At 38.5% G+C, this 26,312-nt stretch overlaps 2 protein-coding genes across 8 annotated transcripts in view; one reads left to right on the plus strand and one right to left on the minus strand.

Annotated features, from left to right (window-relative positions):
• LOC140476211 (uncharacterized) overlaps positions 1-26,312 on the plus strand; it is a 108,431-nt gene that overhangs the window by 9,994 nt on the left and 72,125 nt on the right. The gene's annotated exons all lie outside the window — the stretch shown is intronic.
• Positions 1-26,312, minus strand: part of mis18bp1 (MIS18 binding protein 1) — an 86,949-nt gene that overhangs the window by 4,769 nt on the left and 55,868 nt on the right. For all 7 annotated transcript variants that reach the window (XR_011960431.1, XM_072568444.1, XM_072568449.1 and 4 more), the window contains 6 exons: positions 23,736-23,917; positions 23,549-23,648; positions 16,967-18,602; positions 12,699-12,877; positions 8,681-8,817; positions 1,917-2,068 (listed from right to left, as the gene is read on the minus strand). Coding sequence is in view for 6 of the 7 variants with exons in the window: in XM_072568444.1 (XP_072424545.1) it covers positions 1,917-2,068; positions 8,681-8,817; positions 12,699-12,877; positions 16,967-18,602; positions 23,549-23,648; positions 23,736-23,917 (2,386 nt within the window). In the remaining variant the exon portion in view is untranslated. The remainder of the gene's footprint in view (positions 1-1,916; positions 2,069-8,680; positions 8,818-12,698; positions 12,878-16,966; positions 18,603-23,548; positions 23,649-23,735; positions 23,918-26,312) is intronic.

Consider the following 26,312-nt stretch of genomic DNA (forward strand, 5'->3'; position numbering starts at 1 on the left):
AAACAATTATTCCAGTAAATTGTACAAAACTAAACTTCAGATGTATATGCAGAAGGAAAGCCCAGTGATGTTTCAGATTGTTACAAAAATTCTTGATCATGAATATTTAGAATTTGAAAATTTGCATTTATACTCCACAATTTCTTATTTGATTACAAATGTATCACTGCAAAGGTTAAGAATAGGTCACACACACATCTGGTTCTGAAATACTCCAAGTAAATGGGGAGGAGATGGCCGACTGGTATTATTGCTGGAGATCCAGGGAATGTTTGGGCACATGGATTCGAATCCTGCCAAGGCAGATAGTGGAATTTTATTCAATAAAAATCTGGAGTTAAGTGTCTAATGATGACCATATCGATTATTAGTAAAACCATGAGTCTATTGTCGACTGTTGGGAAAACCCAGCTACTTCACTAATGGACTTTAAAAAAGAAAGCTGTCATCCTTACCTAGTCTGGCCTATATGTGACTCCAGACCAAGAGTATTGTGGTTGACTACCCTTTGGGCATGTAGGAATAGGTATTCAATGCTGGCCTAGCCAGCAACACCCTTATCCTGTGGATGAATAAAAAAAAAGGAGGATAATTGCCAGCATGGGGAGATGTTGGCACAGTGATAATGTCACTGTAATAGTCACACATAGAACCAAGATCTGGAGGCAAAGATTCAAATCTCACCATTGCACAAGGTAGAATTTGAATTCAGTTTAAAAAAATCTGGAATTGAACTTTAACTATTAAACTATCAACTTTTGTAAAAATCCATCTGGTTCACTACTGTCCTCCAGAGAAGGGAAGTTTTCATTCCTATCTGGTCTGTGACTCCAGAACAAAGCAATGTAATTGACTTTTAATTACTCTCAATTTGGTACAAATTAGCTACTTTATTTAAGGACAATAGATAGACAATAAATAATGGCCCAGTGAGTAATGCCCACATCCCATAAAAGAACAAAGAAAAAGAACAACCATCTTTAGTTGTTTCACCAATTACCTCCCTTTCATGGGGGTATTTGGTGTCTGCACAATGTACCATTCCTCACAATTCAAATGCTGAAGCAGCCTGTAACTATTTGCTGCAAGACCTTGACAACATTCAGGTGGGCTGTTAAGTAACATGCAATGTTCACATCACATACAAATGCCAGGCAATGACCATCTTTCCTTGACTTCAATGGCATTACAATCACTGAATCCACCACTGTCAACATCCTGGGGATTAACAGTGACCAGAACAGGACCAGCATAGTAATACTGTGACTTCAACAGCAGGTCACAGGCTGGAAATTGTGCAGCTATCTTCATACCCCCAAAGTTTATCTGCTATCATAAAGGAATAAGTCATGAGTGTGATAGAATACTAACAGATGGATGCAACTCCAACAACACGTAAGAAGCTCAACTTATTCAGGGCAAGACAGCCCGCATGACTGGTAGCCCATCCACCACCGTAAATGTTCATCATCTCCACCACTAATGCATTGTGACAGCAGTTTGTACCATCTATAATATGAACAGCCACAACTCACTGAAGCTTCTTTACTAACACTATCTGAAGTCACAAGCCCTAGAGGGACAATGATGGCAAATGTATGGCAACACTACCATCTGCAATTTCTACTCCACTATCCTGACTTGGAACCAAATTACTGATCCTTCACTGTTGCTGGATCAAAATTCTGCAGTTCCCTTAACAGCATTGTGGGTGTACTTACAGCACATGGCTGCAGGATTTCAAGAAGGCAAGGGCAATTAGGAATGACTTATAAATGTTGGATTAGGCAGTGATGTCTAAATCCCAGGAAAGAATCAAAACAAGTACTTTCAGAATCCCATTGTACTTTAGGATTCATTACTTGATAATAAAGTCAATTGCCAGCATTATAATTCTTCTGTGTTAAGTTGGTTACCTATCAGTAGGCCCCAACATTCGAGGACTGATGTGGTTCCACTGTGGTGTTTTCGCTAAAGGAAAGATGACTGAATTTGGAGTAGTTGGATTTGTTTGAAGCATAAAGTCATCATCATCATCCTCCTCTTGGCTGCTTGGAAAGCTGGGAAGCTGCACAATGTTGAAGGAAAAGTTGAAATTCAAAATTTGTAATTCTAAAACAATTAACATTTGTTTGATAATTAAGGATTTATTATCTGTACTGAGATAAGATTTCACATTCAATAAAATTACTCATTATGGATGCAAGTCAAAGCATGTATCTTGTTTCGGATTTTCATTTTGAATTTTAATCCAATGTACTTAAATTGAAGAATTCAGTTTAGTTTCCCAATAAGCAAGAGTAAGTCATGTCCTGATAATTGGCTAATTGAATAACATTAGCAGAACTTGGAGATTAGTGCTCACTATTAATTTTTAAAAGCACCAAAGACACTTGAACTGTTTTTGTAAATCTGCTTCTTAATTGTGTTATACACTACCTACAAATTGCGCTATTGCCTTTCTATGAATTCCTCTACAAAAACTGTCCCTAATTTTTATATGTATACAAATTTCATGATAAATTCTGAATTTAAAATCACAATGAATATGCTACTACCATCAACCTCAAGACTTCCATCAAAATCTTCAGAGGTAAGGCATTTTGATTGTGCTGTAATTTAGTGGTTTCATAGTACAGAGACTCTGAACAATTGACAAGAATCAAGCACAACAACATAAATTAAAATCATGCATTCTGGAACATTTTGAGAAATATTCTGAATGTATTTGATGTTTCATGCATACAAAAACATCTTAGCCCTTCCTCAATGACAGTTATCAAAGAGGTCATTAAATTCTCAAGTGAAATTGATTTGTCTGAGGACTTTGGCTGCAAATTGTACAATCAGAACAATAATGTGGCAATGCAGCATAGAGTCTCTCCTCAAATCCCTCACTGGCTCCTCTTGGTAAACAGCTAATTTGGACAAACAATTGAGGCCATTGTCATTTGGAGAACAGGAAAAATCAGGAAGATTAGGAGGGCAAAATATTCTGGGGAAAAAAACTGAAATTTTACGACAAAAAGACTTTCTAACTAAATAAGACATGCCTCCAAAGAAGGAGGTAGAGAAAACAGGGTATTATAGCTAGTTTACTTGACATTGGTAATATGGAAAATGCTCGAGTCCATTACAAAAGATTGAATATCAGATCACTTGGAAAATATTGACAGGATCTGACACAGTCAGCATGGATTTATGAAAGGGAAATCATGCTCGACAAATCTACTGGAATTTTAAGAGAATGTAACTAGTATAGTTGTTAAAGGGGACACAGTGGCTGTAGTTTACTTAGACTTCAGAAGGCTTTTGATAGGGCCCTACAGAAGAGATTAGCAGGTAAAAGTTAGGTCATGAGATTGAGGATAGTGTACTGACGTGGATAGAGAACTCGGCTGGCAGACAGGAAAAGAAAGAGAAGGAATAAATTTTCCAAGTGACAGCCAGTGAATAGTGGGGTACCACAGGGGTGTGCTTCACCCACAGCTATTTGCAATATACATGAATAAGTTAGATCACAGCACTGATACGGTGCAGAAAGAAGACACTGAGCCAATCATGTCTGTACCAAATCTATTCCCTCATGCTAACTTCTGCCTTTCCACCATATCTCTTTCCTCCATTTCTTAAATGCTGTCTTGAATGCCTGAATTGAACCTGTCTTCACCACATTTCCAGATACTGCATTCCATGTCTTTTCTCACATTACCTTTGCTTCTTTCGTACATCACTTTTAATCAATGCCCTCTTGTTCTTTTTCCTTTTCCAAGCAGAAACAGCTTCTCTGTTTAAACAGCCGGCTCATGTTTTTGAAAACTTCAATCAGATCTCCTCTCAACTACTTTCTCTCCAAGGAGAGCAATCCCAACCTTTTCACTCTTATCCTCAGAACTACTCTTGTCAATCCCTTCTGCACTCTCTCCAATGAATTCACATCTTTCCAATAACCTGGTGCCCCCATCTATACACAATACTCCAACTGAGGTAACACATGTCCAGTACAAATTCAATATCACCTCATTGTTCTTATACTCAATTAATGAAGCAGAGAACACTGTATGCTTTATTAACTGCTCTCTCACCTTTCCTTCAATAAGTTGTATTCTTTTACACCCAGATCCCTCTGCTCCTGCAACCCTTCAGAATTGTTGTCTTTCAATGTATTTCCTCCAGTCTGAAATTATCCATTAACCCAGTTACCCTATAATCTCTTGATTCCCTTAGTGATTTTGAACTTTAATACACTCTTAAATATATTCATTGAGCATGCTAAATATTCATAGACCTAAGTGAAGAATTATTAAAAAAACTCTTCTCCATGATTAACCCTTTATCCTGAGACTATTGCTATACACAAGATAACATTATTTGACCAGAAGCCAAACCTACACTTTTAGTGAGAAATTTATTTCACTTAACCACAACTCAAAATTAATATTTTTCAGTATTTATACAACTAATTCTCACTGAATTAATCCTTAATTAATATGTCCATCATCTGCTTCCTTGTTCAATTGGGTTTCAAGCATCCTTTAAGACCTTATTAAATGATAACAGATTTAATATTTCCTTTTTAAATCAATAGTATATACACAATAAAAAAAACATATTATAATCTCCTACTTCCACATTAAAGTTCCAAGCATCCTTTTACTGCTATGTCCAACAGTTTCTGAGAGCTTTCTACTTTGTTTGTAAAACAATTGGACAGTTGATGACTGCTACTCACCCATTCCATTCTCCAGCATCTGTGTTAAGATTGCAACATTGATCCTTTTTTCCATTCAGTCATTTTGCGGAGTATACTTTATCCCATAGTGATTTATAAGACTTGATGTTGCAGACATTGGGTATTTCAGCTAAATCCCTTTTTAGATTTTCTTCCAATAATTTTGTGATGAAAAATCTACAAAAGGTACTTTTTACTATTCTTCTGACGTTTTTAGCTTCCCACAAGCAAAGTTCTAAACCCTGCTGCATGCAACAACTCATTCCTGAGATTTGCACAAGAAGCATGATTAAAACAGGTCTCATGTTCCTACCATACCCTAAAGATGGAAACTTCAAAATACAATGGTTCATTTTTAATTTTTTCAATGTTTTGTTTGTTCAAATAATTTCTTCCAACTTGGGATTTTTCAAAGTTGTACTCAACTCTAAGACTTCAAAACGGCCATCTAGCCTTGTTTAGGTGCTGTGCTAATTCAGCTGTCTAAGTAGACTTCACAATTCCTCCATTTCAGTTTTCAAAGCCATTGCATATTTTTGAGAAGCCCTACATTGACTAAAAGTAATGCGTTAAGATTTTCCAAATAAAATAGCCAAAATGACACTTGAGGAAAAAGTGAGGACTGCAGATGCTGGAAAAGTAGAGCTATTCCTGATGAAGGGCTTTTGCCCAAAACGTCGATTTTCCTGCTCCTCGGATGCTGCCTGACCTGCTGTGCTTTTCCAGTACCACTCTGATCTAAACTAAAAAATGACACTTGATCCTTTCTGCCCGATTTCCAATTCGCTTTGGTTAAAAGCCCCAGAAGTCCAAATTCCAATTCTGAATTCTGCTTTAAGCCCATTTATGAAACTGCTTCTACCCCACAAAAAAAATCATGTGTTCAGTATAAAGATTCCTGACAGCTATCACTTGTGATACCAGTAAAACATGGAAGACTCTGCTTTATACTGAAGATAGCCCAGTTTTAACAAAACAGATCATACTGAGAAGTACCAAACTCTAGAGATATAATTTAGGTCACAGAGTCAGAACGTTATACAGCATACAAACAGACTCTTCAGTCCAACATGTCCATATTGATCAAATATCCCAGATTAATATCGTTCCATTTGCCAGCATTTGGCCCATATCTCTCTAAATGCTTGGTATTCATGTACCCATCCACATGCCTTTTAAATGTTGTAACTGTACCAGCATCCACCACTTCCACTGGCAGCTCATTCCATATTCATCACCCTCTGTGTGAAAAGTTGCCCGTTAGGTCCCTCATATTCACATTTATTTCACGTCCAAAGTATTTCAACTTGGTGTCTCCTTTGGAGGTGAAGAACTGCTTCCATCGTGAGCTAATATCCCTACAGTCATAATAATTGATCCACACACCCAAGCATGAGGTCTTAATAAAGCTCACCCAAAAATTCAAAATTGCTTTTCTGCTAATGTGTGAATCTACGCAAATCTCAGTCCCCAGTTTTTTCTTCAACAGCATGTGCTACTAGACTTGCTTTAGCAATATATTTCTCATCAGGAGACACTTTTCCACATGTATCCAGCTATGCGCTAAAGCTGGTTTGCCTCCAATTGATACCTCTGTATACACTCCAAATTCTCTCTAATTCTTGTTGTCCAGCATTTTTTCATTAACATGTCTTCTAATTTGCTTGTGGCCACTTAGACTTAACAATCACATGGGTTTCTGCTGGTGATATCTATGGTTTGTACTACAATTCTTGGCCTTGCTAAATTATGCCTTCTATTCTTGACCTTGTTAAATTACACTCGCCACCTTCTGACCTCCCCTTTTATTAAGAGGATTGTTTTCAATGATTTATGATTTCTTTTTCAGGGCATTTGCTTCCAGATCCACTATTTGAGCCTACTTTGTGATTTCTTGTCTTCCTATCTTTATACATCATATTTCCAAAGTTGTTCCATGATGTATATCCATTTTGGGTACACATCATGTATACCTATTATACATCATGGGTTCTGACCTTCATCCCTGACATTTATCCACCTGTTATATTTTCCATTGTCCTTCCCTGCTCAACTTATAATTGTCCATTTCTCCTTAGCCTAGCCCCATCTGGTAAATATATACCCATTTTTTGGCAGTTATCCTTTGAGACTAATGCCTTCATATTAACTATCCGAACTGATAAGTCCATGCCCACTTTGTGCAATGAATATGGCTGGAAAAGGATACTTTCCGAGGAAATTTTTTTAGTGCTATTTATATACGGGGGTGGTTCGCATGTGGAATGAACGTTTTGAGAAAGTGGTGGACGTAGGTACAATTACAACATTTAAAAGACATCGGAATGGAAACAGACTCTTTGGTTCAAATACTCCATGCAGACTATATTCCCAAAATAAACTACTCCCACCTGCCTGTGTTTGGCCCATATCCCTCCAAACCCTTCCTATTTGTGTACTAACAAAATATTTTTAACAGTGTAACTGTACCTGCATCTACCACTTTCTCTGGCAATTCATTCCACACACTAACCACTGTCTGTGTAAAAACGTTGTCCCTCACATCTTTTTTAAATCTTTCTCCTCTCATCTTAAAAATATGCCCCCTAGTTTTGAACTCCCTCACCTCAGGGAAAAGATCTTTGCTATTCATCTTATGTATGCCTCTCATTTTTATAAACCTCTATAAGGTCAGCCCTCAACCCCTCATGCTTTAGTGAGAAAGTTCCCACCCTATCCAGCCTATTTTTATAACTCAAACCCTCCATTAATAAGAAAGATTTGGAGGGAAATGGGCAGGAGCAGGCTGGTGGGACTAGTTTAGTTTATATTCGGCATGGACTGGTTGGACCGAAGGGTCTGTTTCCGTGCTGTATGACTCCATGACTCGATATTTTGGTACAGTTCAACAACTTAAATACCAGCACAGATTGGCATTCAACCAAGTAAAATTTATGTAGTTTTGCATATAAATCTCTGAATTTCATGATGTTATGTTTTCTGGTATTATTTTCAGTCTTCCTAAAATTTGTCAAAATCTGGCCACACTTCATAAGCATTCAATAAACTATGTTTTTGATAAATTATATCAATGAAAGTTAATAACCTGTCAAAAACTTCATTTATGTTCAAATCATCAGGCTCACTTTGTACCCTGCTTTTGTGTGGTGGCAATAGTGCAAAGGCCATACTTCATCTCCTCTTTAGCCATTGGAAAAATGGGGTTGCTTCCAGACTATAAGATTCATTTTCAAAAATAAAGTTTGGGTAATCATATCCTGAAACTTCATCTTTTGATTCAACCATCCTCTGCAACCTCAACATATTAGAAGATAACTATTTAAACAAAGATCAAGTTTACATTTAAATAATGGCTTTATTTCAATTAACCACACTCCAGGAAACGCTCAGCCCATTAATTACAAGCTGCCCATATTTATACAACCAATTCTTATCTAATTTAGCCCAATGAACTTGTCTATCATCTGTTCCCTTGTTCCATTAAGTCTGAGGTATCCCTTTGGACCATATTAGATGATAGCAAATATAACTTCTAATTTGAGACTCCCCACTTAGGGCAATATAACATATACTCTCTCTGTCAAACATCCTTAAGAATTTTATACGTTTTAATGAAATTACCTCGTATTCTTATGAACTACAGAATATTAGCCTATTTTGCTCAATGGCTCTGCAGAAGACAGCACTCTTTCTCAGCAATCCATCTAGTAAACCATTTTGCACTCTAAAGTAAACTTAGCCTTCCTTAGAAATGGAAAGCAAAAATTATACAGTATTTCAGGGATGTCCTCACAAAACAAAGTCATACACATTGTAGCAAGTCTTCGTTTAATTTTAATCTGCTTTCAATAAAAAAAGTATTCGACAATCATCTTGAATCATGAAGAATTTGATGAGATTATCTGATGCTTTATAATACTGTGAAATGATGTCCTACATTTCCCTCACCTTTATTCGTTTATGCTGCAATACTGCATCATTGAAAAGGTCTTCATGGTCTTCCTTTGGCAACTGTTCCAGGAAGGACCTTACTTGTTGTTTTCTTTTCAGTGTTCCAATATGAGCAACAATTTTCACAGGGTCACCTATAAAGTATGATACATAATAAATAATTATGCTATGAAACCACAAAACTGTTATCTCACCTAATCAGTGAAATCTGAACATTTTGGCAGATAATTTTGTTTTACATCTTGATTATAGGAGGAAATACTTCCACAAGGAAATATAAATACTTATTTTATGGCTTTATTTTGGAAATTTTTTTTGAAGGAAAAGAACTTATTTTTAGCTTAGATTACTTGCAGTGTGGAAACAGGCCCTTTGGCCCAACAAATCCACACCAACCCGCCGAAGTGCAACCCACCCAGACCCATTCCCCTACATTTACCCCTTCACCTAACACAACAGACAATTTAGCGTGGCCAATTCACCTGACCTGCACATTTTTGGACTGTGGGAGGAAACCTGAGCACCCGGAGGAAACCCACGCAGACACGGGGAGAATGTGCAAACAAACATTCTGTTTCGGAAAGGTGGCCCATCAGGTGACAGCACTAGCAGCCAGAGCTAGTCCTGCTGGTCCTGCTTTATAAAGGGGAGGGATAAAGGGTTATAGTGCAATATTAATTAGAGATTCGATAATCGGGGCACAGAATTTTGTGGCTGCAAGAGACTCCAGGATGGTGTGTTGTCTCCCTGGTAGCAAGTTCATGGATGTCTCTGAGTCTCTTAGGACCATCCTGAAATGAGTGGATAAAATATTGGCACAAATGACAAAGGTAGGAAGGTCTGACAATGACAATTCAGCAAGTCAGGTAGTAAACTAAAAAGCAGGACCTCAAGGGTAGTAAATTCAAGATTATTCCCCATGCCGTGTGTTACTGAGGCTAGGGACGGAGACAGAGTAGAATTGAACATGTGGCTAAAAGGCTGGTGTGTGTGTTGGGGGGAGGGGGTGCTTTGGATATGTGGATCATTAGGAAGTCTTCCAGGGAAGGTGTGACCTGTACAAGAAGGATGGATTGCACCTAAACTGGAGGGGTACCAATATCCTGGCAAGGAGGTTTGCCCTTGAGGTGGTGGTGGTAAGCTGCCTTCCTTAATCCATTTGCTGTAGATAGGTCCACAAGACATTAATGAGAGAGTTCCAGGATTTTAACACTGAAGAAATAGCAATCTTTTTCCAATTCTGAGTGGCAAGTGGCTTGGGGGGGGGAGGGGGGTGAAATCTTGCAGGTGATAGTGCTCCCATGTATCTATTGCTCTTGTCTTTGTAGATAGTAGTGTGTTAATAAGGTGCTGTATAAGAAGTCTTGGTGAATTTCTGTAGTGCATTTTGTAGATGGTACAAAAACAGAAATTGCTGAAAAAGCTCAGCAGGTCTGGCAGTATCTGTGGAGAGACATCAGAATTAATACTTCGGGTCCAGTGACTCTTCCTCAGAACACTTAGGTCACTGGACCCGAAAGATCAACTCTGATTTCTCTTCACAGATGCTGTCGGACATGCTGAGCTTTTCTAGCAATTTCTGATTTCCAACAGAGCATCATTGCTGAGTGGATGTTTGTGGATGTGATGCCAATCAAACGGGGTGCCCTGTTCTGGATGGCATCAAGCTTCCAGAGTATTGTTAGAGTTGCACTTACTCAGGCAAGTGGACAATATTCCATCACACACCAGAGTGGAGCCTTATAAATGGTGGACAGGCTTTGAGAAGTCTGTTTTGACTTGGTTCTACTTTTTGATGACCACATCTTCCCAATTTGATCACTTGCCCCACTATTTAGTATAAAATCTTCTGCATCTCATTTATTATACAGCTGGTGAGAACACCAGTCCAGCATGGTTCAGGTATGGACTGCCCTGGTCATACGGGCTTGACTTTCTACAGTACAGGTGTCGGTGTCCCACAGTTCAAATCTAGAGATTATTACCTTTTGAGATTCTGCTTCTTAATTTAAATGCCACTTCATCCAGAAATAGATGCTGGGTAATCAGACAAGTCAGAGGCAGGGCAGATCATTATTCTGAAGTCCTCCATGGTTCTATCCTAGTCTGCCTTCCTTGCTTTCATTACTTACATGTTGCTTTTTAGTGCCATGAGTATCAATACCAAAACTCTCATCTTCCCACCACTCTCCAAATCCCTTCTATGTTTCTGTTCTGTCAAACTCTTTCTCCAATATTCAGTCTTGCATTCTGGTTCCTGCAGGACTTTTTTTTCTATACAGCTCTATAACTGTCACTTGGTCTAAAAGTATTCTCCCTGTTACTACTTCTACTCTCATATATGTCATTACCCCTCTTCTCATGATAGCTGTTGTTAGTCACCAAGTAATCACACTCTAATCTCTATCTCTATAATTCTCATACAAACATAACTCCTTGATCAAGCTCTTGGTTGTTCTTGCTTCATTGGTTAGGTGTTAATTGTTTGATCACATCTTTTAAGATGGTTTAAAATTTTTCAAAACATCATCAGCACGATATAAACATAACTAAATAGATTTATCGTATTACCAATAAAAAGACATCCTGCTTTCAATTTTTCCAAGCCTAATATTTGACAATGTCTATTGCTCACTTGTGGCAACTTAGTTCACATATAACTGATGAAGAAAGAGAATGAAATAAATGCATTAACAAAGAACATGAATGTGCTGTTTAGGAGAGGAAGATTTAGGGAAAAAAATGTAAAATGCTGTTATATGTACATATTATACAAGATGAAAGGGAAATAGAAAAGAAAGGTGAACAGGCTGATGAAACAAATGCAAGTTTCATTAGCGAGAGGAACAGAACTTCTTCACTGTGGGAATTCCTCGAAGGCAAGTGGCAGTGAATTAAATGTTAATTTCAAAGGAAAATACTGTGAATGCTGGAAATCTCAAATGAAAATCAAATATGTTGCAAATGCCTTAGCAGTCAGGCAACATCTGTGAAAAGGGCCATTAATTTTGAAGCTCAACATGACCTTTCATCAGAGATATCTGATCAAACAGCGCAGTGAGATACAAAGCAAGTTTGAAAAAGTTCTTCTCTCCAACAGTTTGACTCTTTTACTTTATAAGCTCCTTTGCTATTTCCTGTCTTGTACCTGATCAAATATCTAAAAACTAGTCCTGATGAAACGTAATCTTAAACTGAAACATTAACTTTGTTACTTTTCAGAGGAGCCTGACCTACCGAGTATTTCCAGCAATTTTTGTTTTTAACTTATTATATGTGAATGTATTCTGTTTAACTACCTATTGTGAGTTTTGGATATACCTTTATGTTAATATATAACACTTAAGGGCGGGATGGTGGCCCAATGGTTAGCACTGCGGCCTCACAGTGCCAGAGACCCGGATTTGATACCAGCATTAGGAGACTGTCAGTATGGAGTTTGCACATTCTCCCCATGTCTGCGTGGGTTTCTTCCGGGTGCTCCAGTTTCCTCCCACAATCCAAAGATGTGCAGGTTATGTGAATTGGCCATGCTAAATTGCCAATAGTGTTCAGGTATGTGTAGGTTAGGGGTAGATCTAGAGTAATGGGAAATAGGTTTGGGTGGGATACTCTTTGGAGGGTCAGTGCGGACTCGTAGGGCCGAAGGGCCTGTTTCCATGCTGTAGGGATTCTATGGATTCCAGAATTTTGAATGAAATCATTTAGTGTGGTAATTCTATATGACCATATAGTTACATATAAGATGATGAGTGTAACACAGTGAATTTCTTATTGTATTTTCAACTCTCGTCACTGGCTGATATATTTCCAAAAGTGTTTACAAAAATGAACTGCTCACAAACAACATCGAGGGTACTTACCAGTATATTAAAACAAATATTTATGATTCTGACCCTCTCTTTCATAATCTTACCCTTTCCTAACATAATATTTGGCAATGTTTATAATAATGAAAAATATTCTACACGACCTCATGTACTAACAAACCATCTCTAAGCGTATATAATCCAACCTTGTTTGTTTTCATTACTGGAACATTTTTTCTTCTGCTTTACATTAGGCCTTTTGGATATCTTCAGCTGATGTTCAGATAGGTACTTTTGCTGGCAAGCCTCAGCAGAACGTGTTCCAACAGATGCAGCAACCTCATCCCAGAAATCAGGTTTACCTTTTGGTATTGCTGAAACAGTTCTATTAGGGTAAAAGTCAAATTGAAACTTCATTAAAACCATGTAAATAAAGATAACTGAGCCTACAATGTTTTAAAATCTTTTAAGGGACATCCTACATGTATTGTTACGTGAACAAAATAGAACAAAGATGTTCAATACGAACTTTCAGTGAAGATGTGTTGTATTGTGATTGATCTATCCCTTAATGACCAATAGTTCGCTTCTGTAAAACTTAAAAGGGCACAGTGCACCTTAACACCACTACTTTACCAGGCATTTCTGTAAAGAAAATTCTACTTGTGTGCCTTTATTGGCTGCTATTCAGGATCTGAACACTTCTACTCCTTTTCTTTCCTTCATTTTTACCACTTTCCTCTCATCATACCTTCTTGCATTTCAACACACTCAGCTGGCCTATATCCATATACCTTAGGGTCCTACTCTCCTGCCAGTATTTCAGCCTGACTCCCTCTTACATAAAGTAGCAGCTTCTCCCTATGCCACTCTTGGCCCATGATGCAAAATATTGAAACATATTCTCTCACTGCGCTTTTCATCTAGTATGGCCACTGCTGGGTAATTTTGCCAATCACTTTCTTGACCAAATCATCTCACTCACTGTTACCTCCTGAGTCCAAGAGCTCTCACTATGTTTGCTAAATCTTTTTCCAGGAAATCCACTGACAAGTGAATAAGGTCTTTCCGATCTGTGAACTTCAAGGTATTGTTCTGATCCTAGCTGATATTATCACTGGGAGAGTTGGATCCCAATGTAAGCTAAGCCTCATTGCTCTCAAGGGAGTCCCTCCCCAGCATTGTGTTCTAAAAGAAATCACCTTGGCTACAGAAATACAAATTAATCATTAAACTCCCTTAGACATACAGAATCCAAATGCCATAAGTTCAAAATGCAAAAGTCCAAAATGAATGATACTAAAATATATATACACATTGGATACCTTACATCACAGTATGATCTAACCCACAATGTATGAAGGCAGTTTTCTTCTTCATAGCAAGAGAATTCACACACATGAGCAGTAACTCTTGCTACAATTATACAAGGTCAAATAAGCCCACATTTGAAAACAGTATGTGCAGTTCTGATCTCCTTATCTGAAAAAGCAAATTAGAGTCATAGAGATGTACAGCATGGAAACAGACCCTTCGGTCCAACCCGTCCATGCCGACCAGATATCCCAACCCAATCTAGTCCCACCTGCCATCACCTGGCCCATATCCCTCCAAACCCTTCCTATTCATATACTCATCCAAATGCCTCTTAAATGTTGCAATTGTACCAGCCTCCACCACTTCCTCTGGCAACTTATTCCATTCATGTACCACCCTCTGTATGAAAAAGTTGCCCCATAGTTCTCTTTTATATCTTTCCCCTCTCACCCTACACCTATGCCCTCTAGTTCTGGACTCCCCGACCGCAGGGAAAAGACTTTGCTGATTTATCCTATCCATGCTCCTCATAATTTTGTAAACTCCTACAAGGTTACCCCTCAGCCTCCGATGCTCCAGGGAAAACAGCCCCAGCCTATTCAGTCTCTCCCTGTAGCTCAAATCCTCCAACCCTGGCAACAGCCTTGTAAATCTTTTCTGAACCCTTTCAAGTTTCGCAACATCTTTCCAATAGGAAGGAGACCAGATTGCACGTGATATTCCAACAGTGGCCTAACCAATGTACAGCCGCAACATTACCTTCCAACTCCTGTACTCAATACTCTGACCAATAAAGGAAAGCATACCAAATGCCTTCTTCACTATCCTATCTACCTGCGACTCCACTTTCAACCTGCACTCCAAGGTCTCTTTGTTCAGTAACACTCCTGAGGACCTTACCATTAAATGTATATGTCCTGTTAAGATTTGTTTTCCCAAAATGCAGCAGCTTGCATTTATCTGAATTAAACTCGATCTGCCACTTCTCAGCCCATTGGCCCATCTGGTCAAGATCCTGTTGTAATCTGAGGTACTCCAGAGTCCCACAAGATCGATTTATACGGCAGAGAAATTAGTTTTTCTACTGCAAAAACATAGAAAATGGCAGGAGTAGACTGTTCAGCTCTTCAAGCCTTTTCTGCCATTCGTTATAATCTTGACTAATCATCCAACTCGATAGACTGCTCCTGCTTTGATCCCTTTCACCTTACATACTATATGCAGCTCCTCCTTGAAATCATACAACATTTTGGCTTTAACTGCTGTCTGTAGTAGTGGTGTAAACTTCTACAAGGTTACCCCTCAGCCTCCGACGCTCCAGGGAAAACAGCCCCAGCCTATTCAGCCTCTCCCTGTAGCTCAAATCCTCCAACCCTGGCAACATCCTTGTAAATCTTTTCTGAACCCTTTCAAGCTTCGCTGTCCACTACACCTCCAATTCTGGTGTCATCTGCAAACTTACTAACTGTACCTCTTATGCTGTTGCTATAGAGGGAGTACAGCAAAGATTTACCAGACTAATAAATGGGAAGACATTGAATCGGTTAGGATTATATTTGCTGGAGTTCAGAAGAATGGGGGAATCCTATGGAAGCCTATAACATTCTAACAGAACCAGAGAGGGTAAATACAGGAAGAATGTTCCTGTGCTTTTTGGGGGTAGGGTAAGGGAAGAGACAAGAGTGCGAGAGGGAGTACAGAACCAAGGATCACAATCTAAAGATATGGGGTAAACTACTCAGGAATGGTAAGCCTGTGGAATTCACTACTACAGACAGCAGTTAAAGCCAAAATGTTGTATGATTTCAAGGAGGAGCTGCATATAGTATGTAAGGTGAAAGGGATCAAAGCAGGAGCAGTCTATCGAGTTGGATGATTAGTCAAGATTATAACGAATGGCAGAAAAGGCTTGAAGAGCTGAACAGTCTACTCCTGCCATTTTCTATGTTTTTGCAGTAGAAAAACTAATTTCTCTGCCGTATAAATCGATCTTGTGGGACTGTGGAGTATTCGGTTCCTCTGATAGCTTGGCCTGCTGCTTCAACATCTTTAATCAACAATAGAAGCAGTGGTCAATGAGTGGTGCATTGAATGCCACTGTTTTGATTGTAGACTCAACATGCACACCTTTGGCACTTATGTCCAAATTTGTTATCATCAGGCTATAATATGACATATAATTTTGCACGTACATAACTACCCCTCTCTGCTGAAATGCCTTGCACATTTTTCTCACACTTCAAACTGTCGTACCTTCTCCTTGTGGATCTCTCACGTTCTATTAAACAGCTGCCTATACACAGCAGTTCATTTTACTTGACTATCAACCTCATTGTTGCTGAACTACACATATCTAGTGCATTTTTCGATGTACTTAATTTAACCCTTTCATAGTCTTGCCCTTACTCTAGGCATACTCTTCCAGATTTATAAACTCACATCCACCAGCCATACAACATTATTTTTGTATATCCTGCCCTGTTTGCAATGATGGCAAAATCTTTAACTACCTGAGTCCCAATCTTCAGAACTCTCATATCAAACCTCAATGCATTATAATTGACTCTAAAAACTTAAATCTACCTTTTTAACCACACCACATCTCTTTTTTTTCACAAAATAGACTGCTTTCCTGTTGTCAATTTATTTTATTTGTTCTGCATGGTAAATTTGGAAGCATTATTTAGATTAACAATGTAAGTGTCCTGTTTTCAATGACAAATTCCCAGACAAACACTGGGTATATTTTGCACTTTGTCAATTACTATGCTTTCAATTAACACAAAAATAATTGTTCTAGAAACAATTCAAACAGTGTGAGTATAAGCCTTATGAATTAAAGAAAGAATATGGGAGGGCTATTTGAGAAATTTCAAATGTAATTACAATAAAAATTCAGAGATTATTTAGCTAAGTATGGGTGACATTGGTCCCATAAATGTCTGTTTTAAAAAGTTACAGTCAACAAGGAACACTCTATCACAATGTTGAAAACTAAAACAAAGTGATGATCAAGATACAAAATCTCAATACTCATTAAGTTATTGGTAATACAGTCAAGAAATTGGTTTGCGAAACACATATGCTTAAAGATACAGCATACATAGTAAAAAGACAATAAAGTTCAAACTAATTTAAATCATTTAGGTATTCTTACCTGTGTAGGCAATGTAGTTCTTTCTTGGTCCAGGGTTTGGCTTCACTATCAAGGGAATGCAAGGATATGAATTGTTTTGCTTGCTTTTTCAAACTAGATCTAGAATTTGATATGGGGCGAAAGTCTGTAGCCAATACTTTTCTAGGTACGGTCTTTTTATTTGGAACTTTTGTTTTTTCTTTTACAATAACTTCAGTATTACTTGTTTCAGTCTCTGAAACATCTGATGACAAAAATCTATTGAACTGATTCTCAGTTTCCCTTTGTAAAGAGTGTTGCTTGCACTTTAATGCACTGCTTCCAACATTATGGTGTCTTAATTCTGGTTCCTTTATTGGAAATGAAAAAGATTGTTGAACTTTGTCATTTGGTTTTGATGAGCATTTTGATCCAGTTGTAGTAGTCACTTTGGCATTGCCACTATGTAATACTGTTTTCTGCCTGCCTGTTTGAGAATGAAAAGGAGTTTGAAACTTTTGAACACGAGTGACTTTCTGTCTCCTAGGACTACATAGGTTATTTGAGGTAAGTTCGTCAGTATTATTTTTTCTGATCTCCTTGTTGTTTGGAATAGAGTTGGATGATATCAGTGCCTCAGAGAAAAAACAATCTTTAGTAATCATTGGAGAGATGTGTTTCAGCTGAACTGAGGATGTTTCAGACTGGGGCTCCGTGCTATTAGTACAGTCAGAACTACATGTAGTCAAAATTATGTGCTTATTTATTGCTGCTTGATTTTGTTTACTGACACACCTTTTGTAGTTTGCACTTCTCACTTTCCTTTTAATCTTAATCTTGACACTCTCACTGGTCTCCAAACTCTCATCTTCTGATTGTCTTGATTCAACAAGTTTTTTGATCAACTTTGAAGAATGTTTCAATCCTGTGGGTCCGTTAGAACAGTCTTCAAAATTATCACGGCCATTTGTATCCTTTACTTTAGATAAACTACTCATTTCTGCCACAGACATATTTCTTTCTTTGTTTCTTTTGCTTTCAGCATTACCTAACAAACCACTTGATTTTATTGTTCTATTTCTTAATTTGTAAGGGTCACGTTGTTTCAATGTCATGGGTTTCCAATTAAATTTGTCTTCGAAATTATCAGTATCATTTGTATCCTCTATTTCAGGTGAATTGCTCACTTCAGCTACAGACATATTTCTTTCGCTTTCACCATTATCTAACAAACCACTTGACTTTACTCTTATACTTCTTAATTTGTAAGAGTGTTTTGTTTTCCTGGGTTTCTGATTAGACTCGTTTTCAAAAATATCACTTTCACTTGTATCCTCTATTGCCTTTGGATTTACCATTTTTATAGTGGTCAGAGTCTTTCCATCCTTTCTTTTCATATTAGCAGTGGGTAGTTCATTTAATTTCACTGTTTTGTTGCTTAATGTTCGAGGATCACAAATTGGAGTCAAAACAACAGTTGGGTTTAGGTCACCATATTTTCTATGAGTAGGTTTTTCTGTTGTTGTACTCAATGAACTTTCACCTGTGCTTGAAGCAACCTGTCTTAACAACTGTTTGCGTTTTTGATTTCTTGTAATATATTTCACCCGTTGGTTGTTAGCCTTTTCATTTCCCTTTTTTCCCTGTTTGCAGCCTCTTTCCATCTTCAATACTGGATCTATTAAAAGACATATGTTAGATTCTAGATCTAATATTCAAATACAGTGGATGTTTACTGTAAAAGATAAATTAGTTATCTTTCAGCATTGCAATCAGTGTTCCATGAGAAATGAGAAATCTACTAAAACAGTAAAATGCAATGGGAATTTTGGACAAATGATAATTTTATTCCATTCTTCACTTTACATATTCCTGGACGTCATACCAAAATACCTTGCAAGGTTAACTAAACATGTGGTAAAGGTTTGGTTGATGAAATAGATTTCTGTACTGTTATTCTTCAGAAGTGCATAACTGAAGATGATACCTTGAATTTATAAAACAGAAAACATATCTTGAATTTTGTCTAGTTTATTAAAGCTTTCCATCATCTTGGTATTAACCACTTCAAAATCTTTTTTCATGGGATGAAAATTGCAAACAATGCCAACATTTGGTGCTCATCTTTTACTACGATTGAACTGAGAGACTTGCTTGCTGCTTTTAGAGGGCAATTAAAGTATCAACCACATTGCTGTGAATTTGGAGTTACACATAAGCTAATATGGGTGAGAATGGAAACTCCCATTCCCAAAGGACAATTATTGGCTTTTAAATAATTGATGATAAGTCATCATGGTCACAATTATTGAGTCTAGCATTATATATTAGATTTATCAATTGAATTAAATTTGCGCTAGCTGTCATGGTGGCATTTGAATCTATGTCCCAGAGCATTAGCGTCAGCTTCTGGAATACTAGACCAGTGATTAGTAGTTGTTTGAGACCTTCAAGAAAATGCTTGGTTTGCATGCTGTTGCATCTTAATAAATACTTGGAAAACAAAAATGACAGGAATTTTGATACAGCAATCTTTGAAACAACATTGTACCTGGCAGAGCAGTCAGAGTTAAGATACTGACCAGCAATGATCAAATTGAATTGTGAAACAAGCTAGACTTGCTCACAGAAATTCTCATGGTTCTTAATTACAAGCTCTTTTCAGAAGATATGTACATGGACCTACATGGAAAGCAAAGCAGTTTTGGCAGGAAGGAAAACCGTTTCTTCTTTTACATGCATATGCTCTGATTTGCCTTAATAGCTGATATTTCCTGTATCTATTTTTTTGAGCTTCTTTAGAGTGCAGGGAACCTTCCCAAAAATTAAATTAAGGCCATCCACTGCTGCTATATTGTTTTAAAACATTATTCCACTGATACACAAAATAAGTCATTTTTGCTGGGAATGGAGAATTTGAGTTATAAAAATAGGTTGGATAGGCTTGGACATTTTTCATTGGGGCATAGGAGTTGAGGGATGACCTTATAGAGGTTTATAAAATGATGAGGGTCATAGATAAAGTGAATAAGAAGGATCTTTTCCCTAGGGTGGGGAGTTCAAAACTAGCGGGCATATTTTTAAGGTTAGAGGAGAAAGATTTAAAAAGGACATAATGGGCGCTTTTTTTTTTACACACAGTGGTTCGTTTGTGGAATGAATTGCTGGAGGAAGTGGTGGATGAGGTACATTACAACATTTAAATGTACATGAATTGGAAAGGTTTGGACGGATATGGGCCAAACATAGGCAAGTGGGTCTAGTTTAGTTTGGGAACAGGGTCAGCATGGACTAGTTTTTTTTTTAGATTACTTTTAGATTAGATTACTTACAGTGTGGAAACAGGCCCTTCGGCCCAACAAGTCCACACCGATCCGCCGAAGCGTAACCCACCCAGACCCATTCCCCTATATTTACCCCTTCATCTAACACTACAGGCAATTTAGCGTGGCCAATTCACCTAACCTGCACATTTTGGGACTGTGGGAGGAAACCGGAGCACCCGAAGGAAACCCACGCAGACACGGGGAGAATGTGCAAACTCCATACAGAGAGTTGCCTGAGGTGGGAATTGAACCCGGGTCTCTGGAGCTGTGAAGCAGCAGTGCTAACCACTGTGCCACCATGCCGCCCACATATAGAGTTAATGATTGCTTCTGTGGTTAAGTACTTGGTTTGTGTGTGTTGTTTTTCTGTTGACGCTAGTTTGAAATTCCCCATTGACTGTTCGCTCTACTGTAACATCGAGGAATGGCACTTTGTTGCTGTTCTCCTCCTCTTCAAACCAGGAACCCCCCTCAGGCCATAGTCTCACCACTTGGAACACCAATATACAGACAAGTCAAAGACCCCCACTGAAGACTAAAACACCAAGTCGAAGATTCACGCCACTCCAGTTACTCCATCCAAGAACTCTTGAACACCAAAGACACTAAGATAGAAGAGGATGGAATAATGTTGTCCTTTGACATACAGCCATGTTCACATCCATTAATATCAACGTGGGCAAAGAAAACTGAAGACACTACACGAAGAACCAAAGACACAAACACAGCACCACCTTCATCAGCAAAGATAACAGTCAACCTCGTGGAGCTGTGCCTTACTACCCACTTCATATTCAGTAACAAGACTAACAAAGAAATCAACGGAACACCCAAGAAACCACCAATATCAGGATTCCTAGCAGAAGCAATAATGCAGACACTCGAACAAGCAGCCCTTCCAACGATCCAACCCAAACTTTGGGTCCACCACAGTGATGACACTTTTGTCATCACAAAATGAAACAAATTAGAGGAAACCTACAAAATTAGAGGAAACCTACAAAATTAGAGGAAACCTTTAGTTGGGCTAAAGGGTCCATTTCCATGCTGTATGACTCTATTATAGTTTACAAAAAGATAATTAAGTTAAGGGAACCAACAGAAAACAGTTGGCACCAAAACAAATGGTGCATTCAGAAAATCCTCACTGAATTAATTTGTGCGAACACAATATTTAAACGTCATGAGTTCACTATCAAAACTGTTTGACATCTCACTCATTTACCACCTCAGTTATGTGGAGAATATAAAAAGTGCTTTATGGCTCCACAAATTATCTTTGAAATAGAAACTAAGTAGCAATGTGGAAATAACAGATAGAACTCAATGTGAGTGGATAAAATGCATGCAGATTCATGTAGCCGAATCCCTACAATGTGTAAGCAGGCCATTCTGCCCATCAGGTTCACAGCAACCCTCTGAACAGCATCCCACCTATACCCACCCCCAACCCTATCCCTGTAACCATGCATTTTCCATATTTAACCAATCTAGCCTGCACATTCCTGGATAATATGGGCTATTTAGCATGGCCAATCCCCCTAACCTGCACATCTTTGAACATTTTAGTATGAGGATGATCCTACCAAGTACTTCAGCAGATGGATTTTTTTTATTGTCCCATTTCAAAATACTCTAATGCTATTTGAATGAAGTTCTTCAGGAAAAAAATACTGTTTTTAATATTGTAATGAGAAATAAATATTGGAAACATAACAACATATATAATGGGTTCACACCAGGTACAGAAAATGGATATGCAAGGTAATAGAAATGATAAAAGGAGGGACCCAGAACAGACTTAAAATTAGAGAGTGGTCGTTCACGAAGACTTTAGAAGCACTTCTTCATACAACATGTGGTTGAAACATGGGGGAAACTTCCTTCAAAAATCTGCTAAGATTTGATACTCCACCCCCAATTTTGCTCAGACTTCTTGATGCCACACTCTTAAATGCAACCTGGATGGCAAGGACAGTCACTCTCACCTCACCTCTGGAAATCAGGTCTTTTGTCCATGTTTGAATTAAGATTGTATTACGATCAGGAGCTAAGTGGTTCTGGCGGAACCCGAACTGGATGTCAGTAAACAAATTATTCCTGAGCAAATATTGTTGGTAGCATTATTGATGACAGCTCACTTCATTCAGGATCATAGAATTCCTACAGTACAGATATAGAGGCCATTAAGCTCAACAAGACACACCTAGACCCATGACATCCCACCTTATCCTCATAACCCTGCACTTACCATGGCTAATCCACCTAGCCTGCACATCTTTGGATGGTGGGAGGAAACTGGAGCACTGTCTCCCACACAGACAACAGAAGAACGTACAAATTCCTCTAGACAGTCACCAAAGGCTGGAATTGAACCCAGGTCCCTGGTGAAAAGGTAGCTGTGCTAACCACTGAGCCAGCATGCTGCTCCAAATAATCATCGAGAATAGACTGACTGGGCAGTAGTTGACTAGTTTGGATTTTTCCTGCTTTTTGTTTACAGGACATATTTTGGCAATGTTCCTCATTATTCGCTACATGCCAATGCTGTAACTGTAGTGAAACAGCTTAGCTAGGTATGTAGTAAGTTCTGGAGGTCCAGTCTTCAGTACTATTGCTGGAATGTTGTCAGGGCCTATAGCCTTTGCACTATCCAGCCTCCAATTGTCTCTTGATATTATGAGGTGTTAATCAAATTAGCTGACTTCTGGCATCTGTGATGGTGGGGACCTCTGGAGGAGGTTGAGACAAATTGCCCAAGTGGCACTTCTGGCTGAAGATTGCTGTGAATGCTTTAGCCTTATCTTTTCTATTAATGTGCTGGGCTCTCCCATCATGTGTGAAGCCTCCTCTTGCAGTGAGTTGTTAAATTGTCTGCTCTCTTTCATGACTAGATGTGGCAGCACTGCAGAATTTAGATCTGATCTGTTGGTTGTGGGATCACTTAGCCTTTCTATCACATGCTGTTTGTGCTGTTTGGCGTGCAATAGTCCTGTTCAGTGGCTTCGTCAGGATGACAACTCATTTTAGGAATGCTTGACGCTGCTCCTGGCATGCTGTCATGCACAGCCCATTGAACCCAATATCTAAGGATATTATTACATTTAACTGTCATAATGTAGATATTAACTTTATTTTGGCATCAGCCATTGCATCATTATAATAATAGGTGCTGACAGTTCTGCCACCAACACAACTGTGGGGCCATACATAGTAAATATAAATCAAATATATAAAAAAAAAGACTGAGTATATTGTGTATGTTATGGAAATTTTTACAGAAGCTATATTTTCTTACATCTCTTTCGCTTTTTACTCAGGTCATCTGTCAATGATTGTCGTTTTCTCTGTTGATTTGAGATTCTCAAATAACTTCCATCTTTAACATTTGTTTTCTCCTTTTGTAAAATTAAAAAAAAAACAAAATAGTTACTTCAAATCATTAAGTATTTATTATTCCCTTTATTATAAAGTATTATACTTACTACATTGTTTTGTGTGGTGAAAATTAAGTAATCCGTTCCACCCTCATTGATGGTAACATTCAATGTATTATCAATTACTAATCGTTGTCCCCTCCAGTACTCCAATGGTGCTTTAATGCAACGACCACTACGACTAGTCAATGTACATCTTTGCATTGACGTTTCTGTGGAAACTGTAATCTCTATTGTAAAATAAGGTACAAAAGCCATTTAAACAGTATTAAATATCAGAATTAATGCACATAACCAGTTGCAGAGCAGCAAACATGATGACATTTAAAATACTTTCCATGGTTGAAAAATGAAAAACAAATTTTCTGAGATTACCAGGATTTAAATTCTAGACCATTTAATAAATTACAAAATTGGTAAAATAAGACCATAAGACATAGGAGTGGAAGTAAGGCCATTCGGCCCATCGAGTCCACTCCGCCATTCAATCATGGCTGATGGGCACTTCAACTCCACTTACCCACATTCTCCCTGTAGCCCTTAATTCCCCAAGACAACAAGAATCTATCAATCTCTGCCTTCAAGACATTTAGCGTCCCGGCCTCCACTGCACTCCGTGGCAATGAATTCCACAGGCCCACCACTCTCTGGCTGAAGAAATGTCTCTGCATTTCTGTTCTGAATTTACCCCCTCTAATTCTAACGCTGTGTCCACGGGTCCTAGTCTCCTCACCTAACGGAAACAATTTCCTAGCATCCACCCTTTCCAAGCCATGTATTATCTTGTACGTCTCTATTAAGTCTCCCCTTAATCTTCTAAACTCCAACGAATACAATCCCAGGGTCCTCAAGCCGTTCCTCATATGTTAGACCTACCATTCCAGGGATCATCCGTGTGAATCTCCGCTGGACACGTTCCAGTGCCAGTATGTCCTTCCTGAGGTGTGGGGACCAAGACTGGACACAGTACTCTAAATGGGGCCTAACCAGAGCTTTATAAAGTCTCAGTAGCACATCACTGCTTTTATATTCCAACCCTTTTGAGATAAATGACAACATTGCATTCGCTTTCTTAATCACAGACTCAACCTGCATGTTGACCTTTAGAGAATCCTCGACTAGCGCTCCCAGATCCCTTTGTACTTTGGCTTTATGAATTTTCTCACCGTTTAGAAAGTAGTCTGTGCTTTTATTCTTTTTGCCAAAGTGCAAGACCTCGCATTTGTTCACGTTGAATTCCATCAGCCATTTCCTGGACCACTCTCCCAAACTGTCTAGATCCTTCTGCAGCCTCCCCACTTCCTCAGTACTACCTGCCTGTCCACCTAACTTCGTATCATCGGCAAACTTCGCTAGAATGCCCCCAATCCCTTCATCCAGATCATTAATATATAATGCGAACAGCTGTGGCCCCAACACTGAACCCTGCGGGACACCACTCGTCACCGGCTGCCATTCTGAAAAAGAACCTCTTATCCCAACTCTCTGCCTTCTGTCAGACAGCCAATCCTCAATCCATCCCAGTAGCTCTATCTTGCATTGTTTATCAAGATAAAATTGTTGGCTTTAGTTTATGTTTACTTTAATTTATAAAAATTACACATGCTATGAATTCAGACCAGACTGCCAACTTTACATTATGATCCCAGACTACATCATGAAATTGTAATTTGATCTGGTTTGTGAGCAGTATCTTTTATCTTTTAAACAAAGGTGGTGTGTTCCAGGGGACTTAAGACAATAAGCTTTCATCATTTTGAGCAAATATCAAGCCTTTACAATAAGAGCTGGAACAATAATATGATCTATTTTACATGTGCAATTTATTTCTAATACCCAGAATTAATGATATAGTAGACATGAACAATACTGTGATCAAACTTACAAAGCACATAAATTTTAAAAAGTACAATTGAGAAAGATTACAACAAGTTTTCCACAACTACCTCAGATGCCCTGATGTCATAATTGATCATAAAATCTCATTAAGCTTCACAAAGGAATATAATTCTTCACTTTTGCCAACGTTGCTTTTAGCTCTTGCTCAAGAGCTGTTCATTCATGGACTGCTACAACAAATGTTTCTGTTCCAGCTGATCACCTGCTTTCCTGCATTTATGCCGCCCTGGACTCTGAATGCTGCTGTCTAGTACTTACTCACCAGCACATCTCCAACATTGTGCCATCGGCTAGCTTTCCGAAGCAAGATATGTCCCTAGAAATTCTGAATTCTAATCTTCTTTTGTTGCTTGAAGTAAATACTTTTTTGGGGGAGTTTCAACCCTCAGTCATCTGTACTAATGTATTATTGACATGCAAATTCTTGTGAGCCACCACAACTTCCAGGACACTTCATATGTCCTGTTAACAACACCTAGCTACTGAATAGCTTTTAAAGCTGGACTGAAATCTACTGCATCCAACGTGGTCTCCTCTACATTGGGGAGACAGGACGCCAACTTGCAGATCATTTCAGAGAACATCTCTGGGACACCTGCAATGACCAACCCCATCGCCCTGTGGCTGATCAAGGACATGCAGATCCTGGGCCGCCTCCATCGCCAAACCCAAACCACCCAACGCCTGGAGGAAGAACGTCTCATCCTCCGCCTTGGCACCCTCCAA

The sequence above is a fragment of the Chiloscyllium punctatum genome, chromosome 4, assembly GCF_047496795.1.
Source record: "Chiloscyllium punctatum isolate Juve2018m chromosome 4, sChiPun1.3, whole genome shotgun sequence".
Taxonomy (NCBI): Eukaryota; Metazoa; Chordata; class Chondrichthyes; order Orectolobiformes; family Hemiscylliidae; genus Chiloscyllium; species Chiloscyllium punctatum.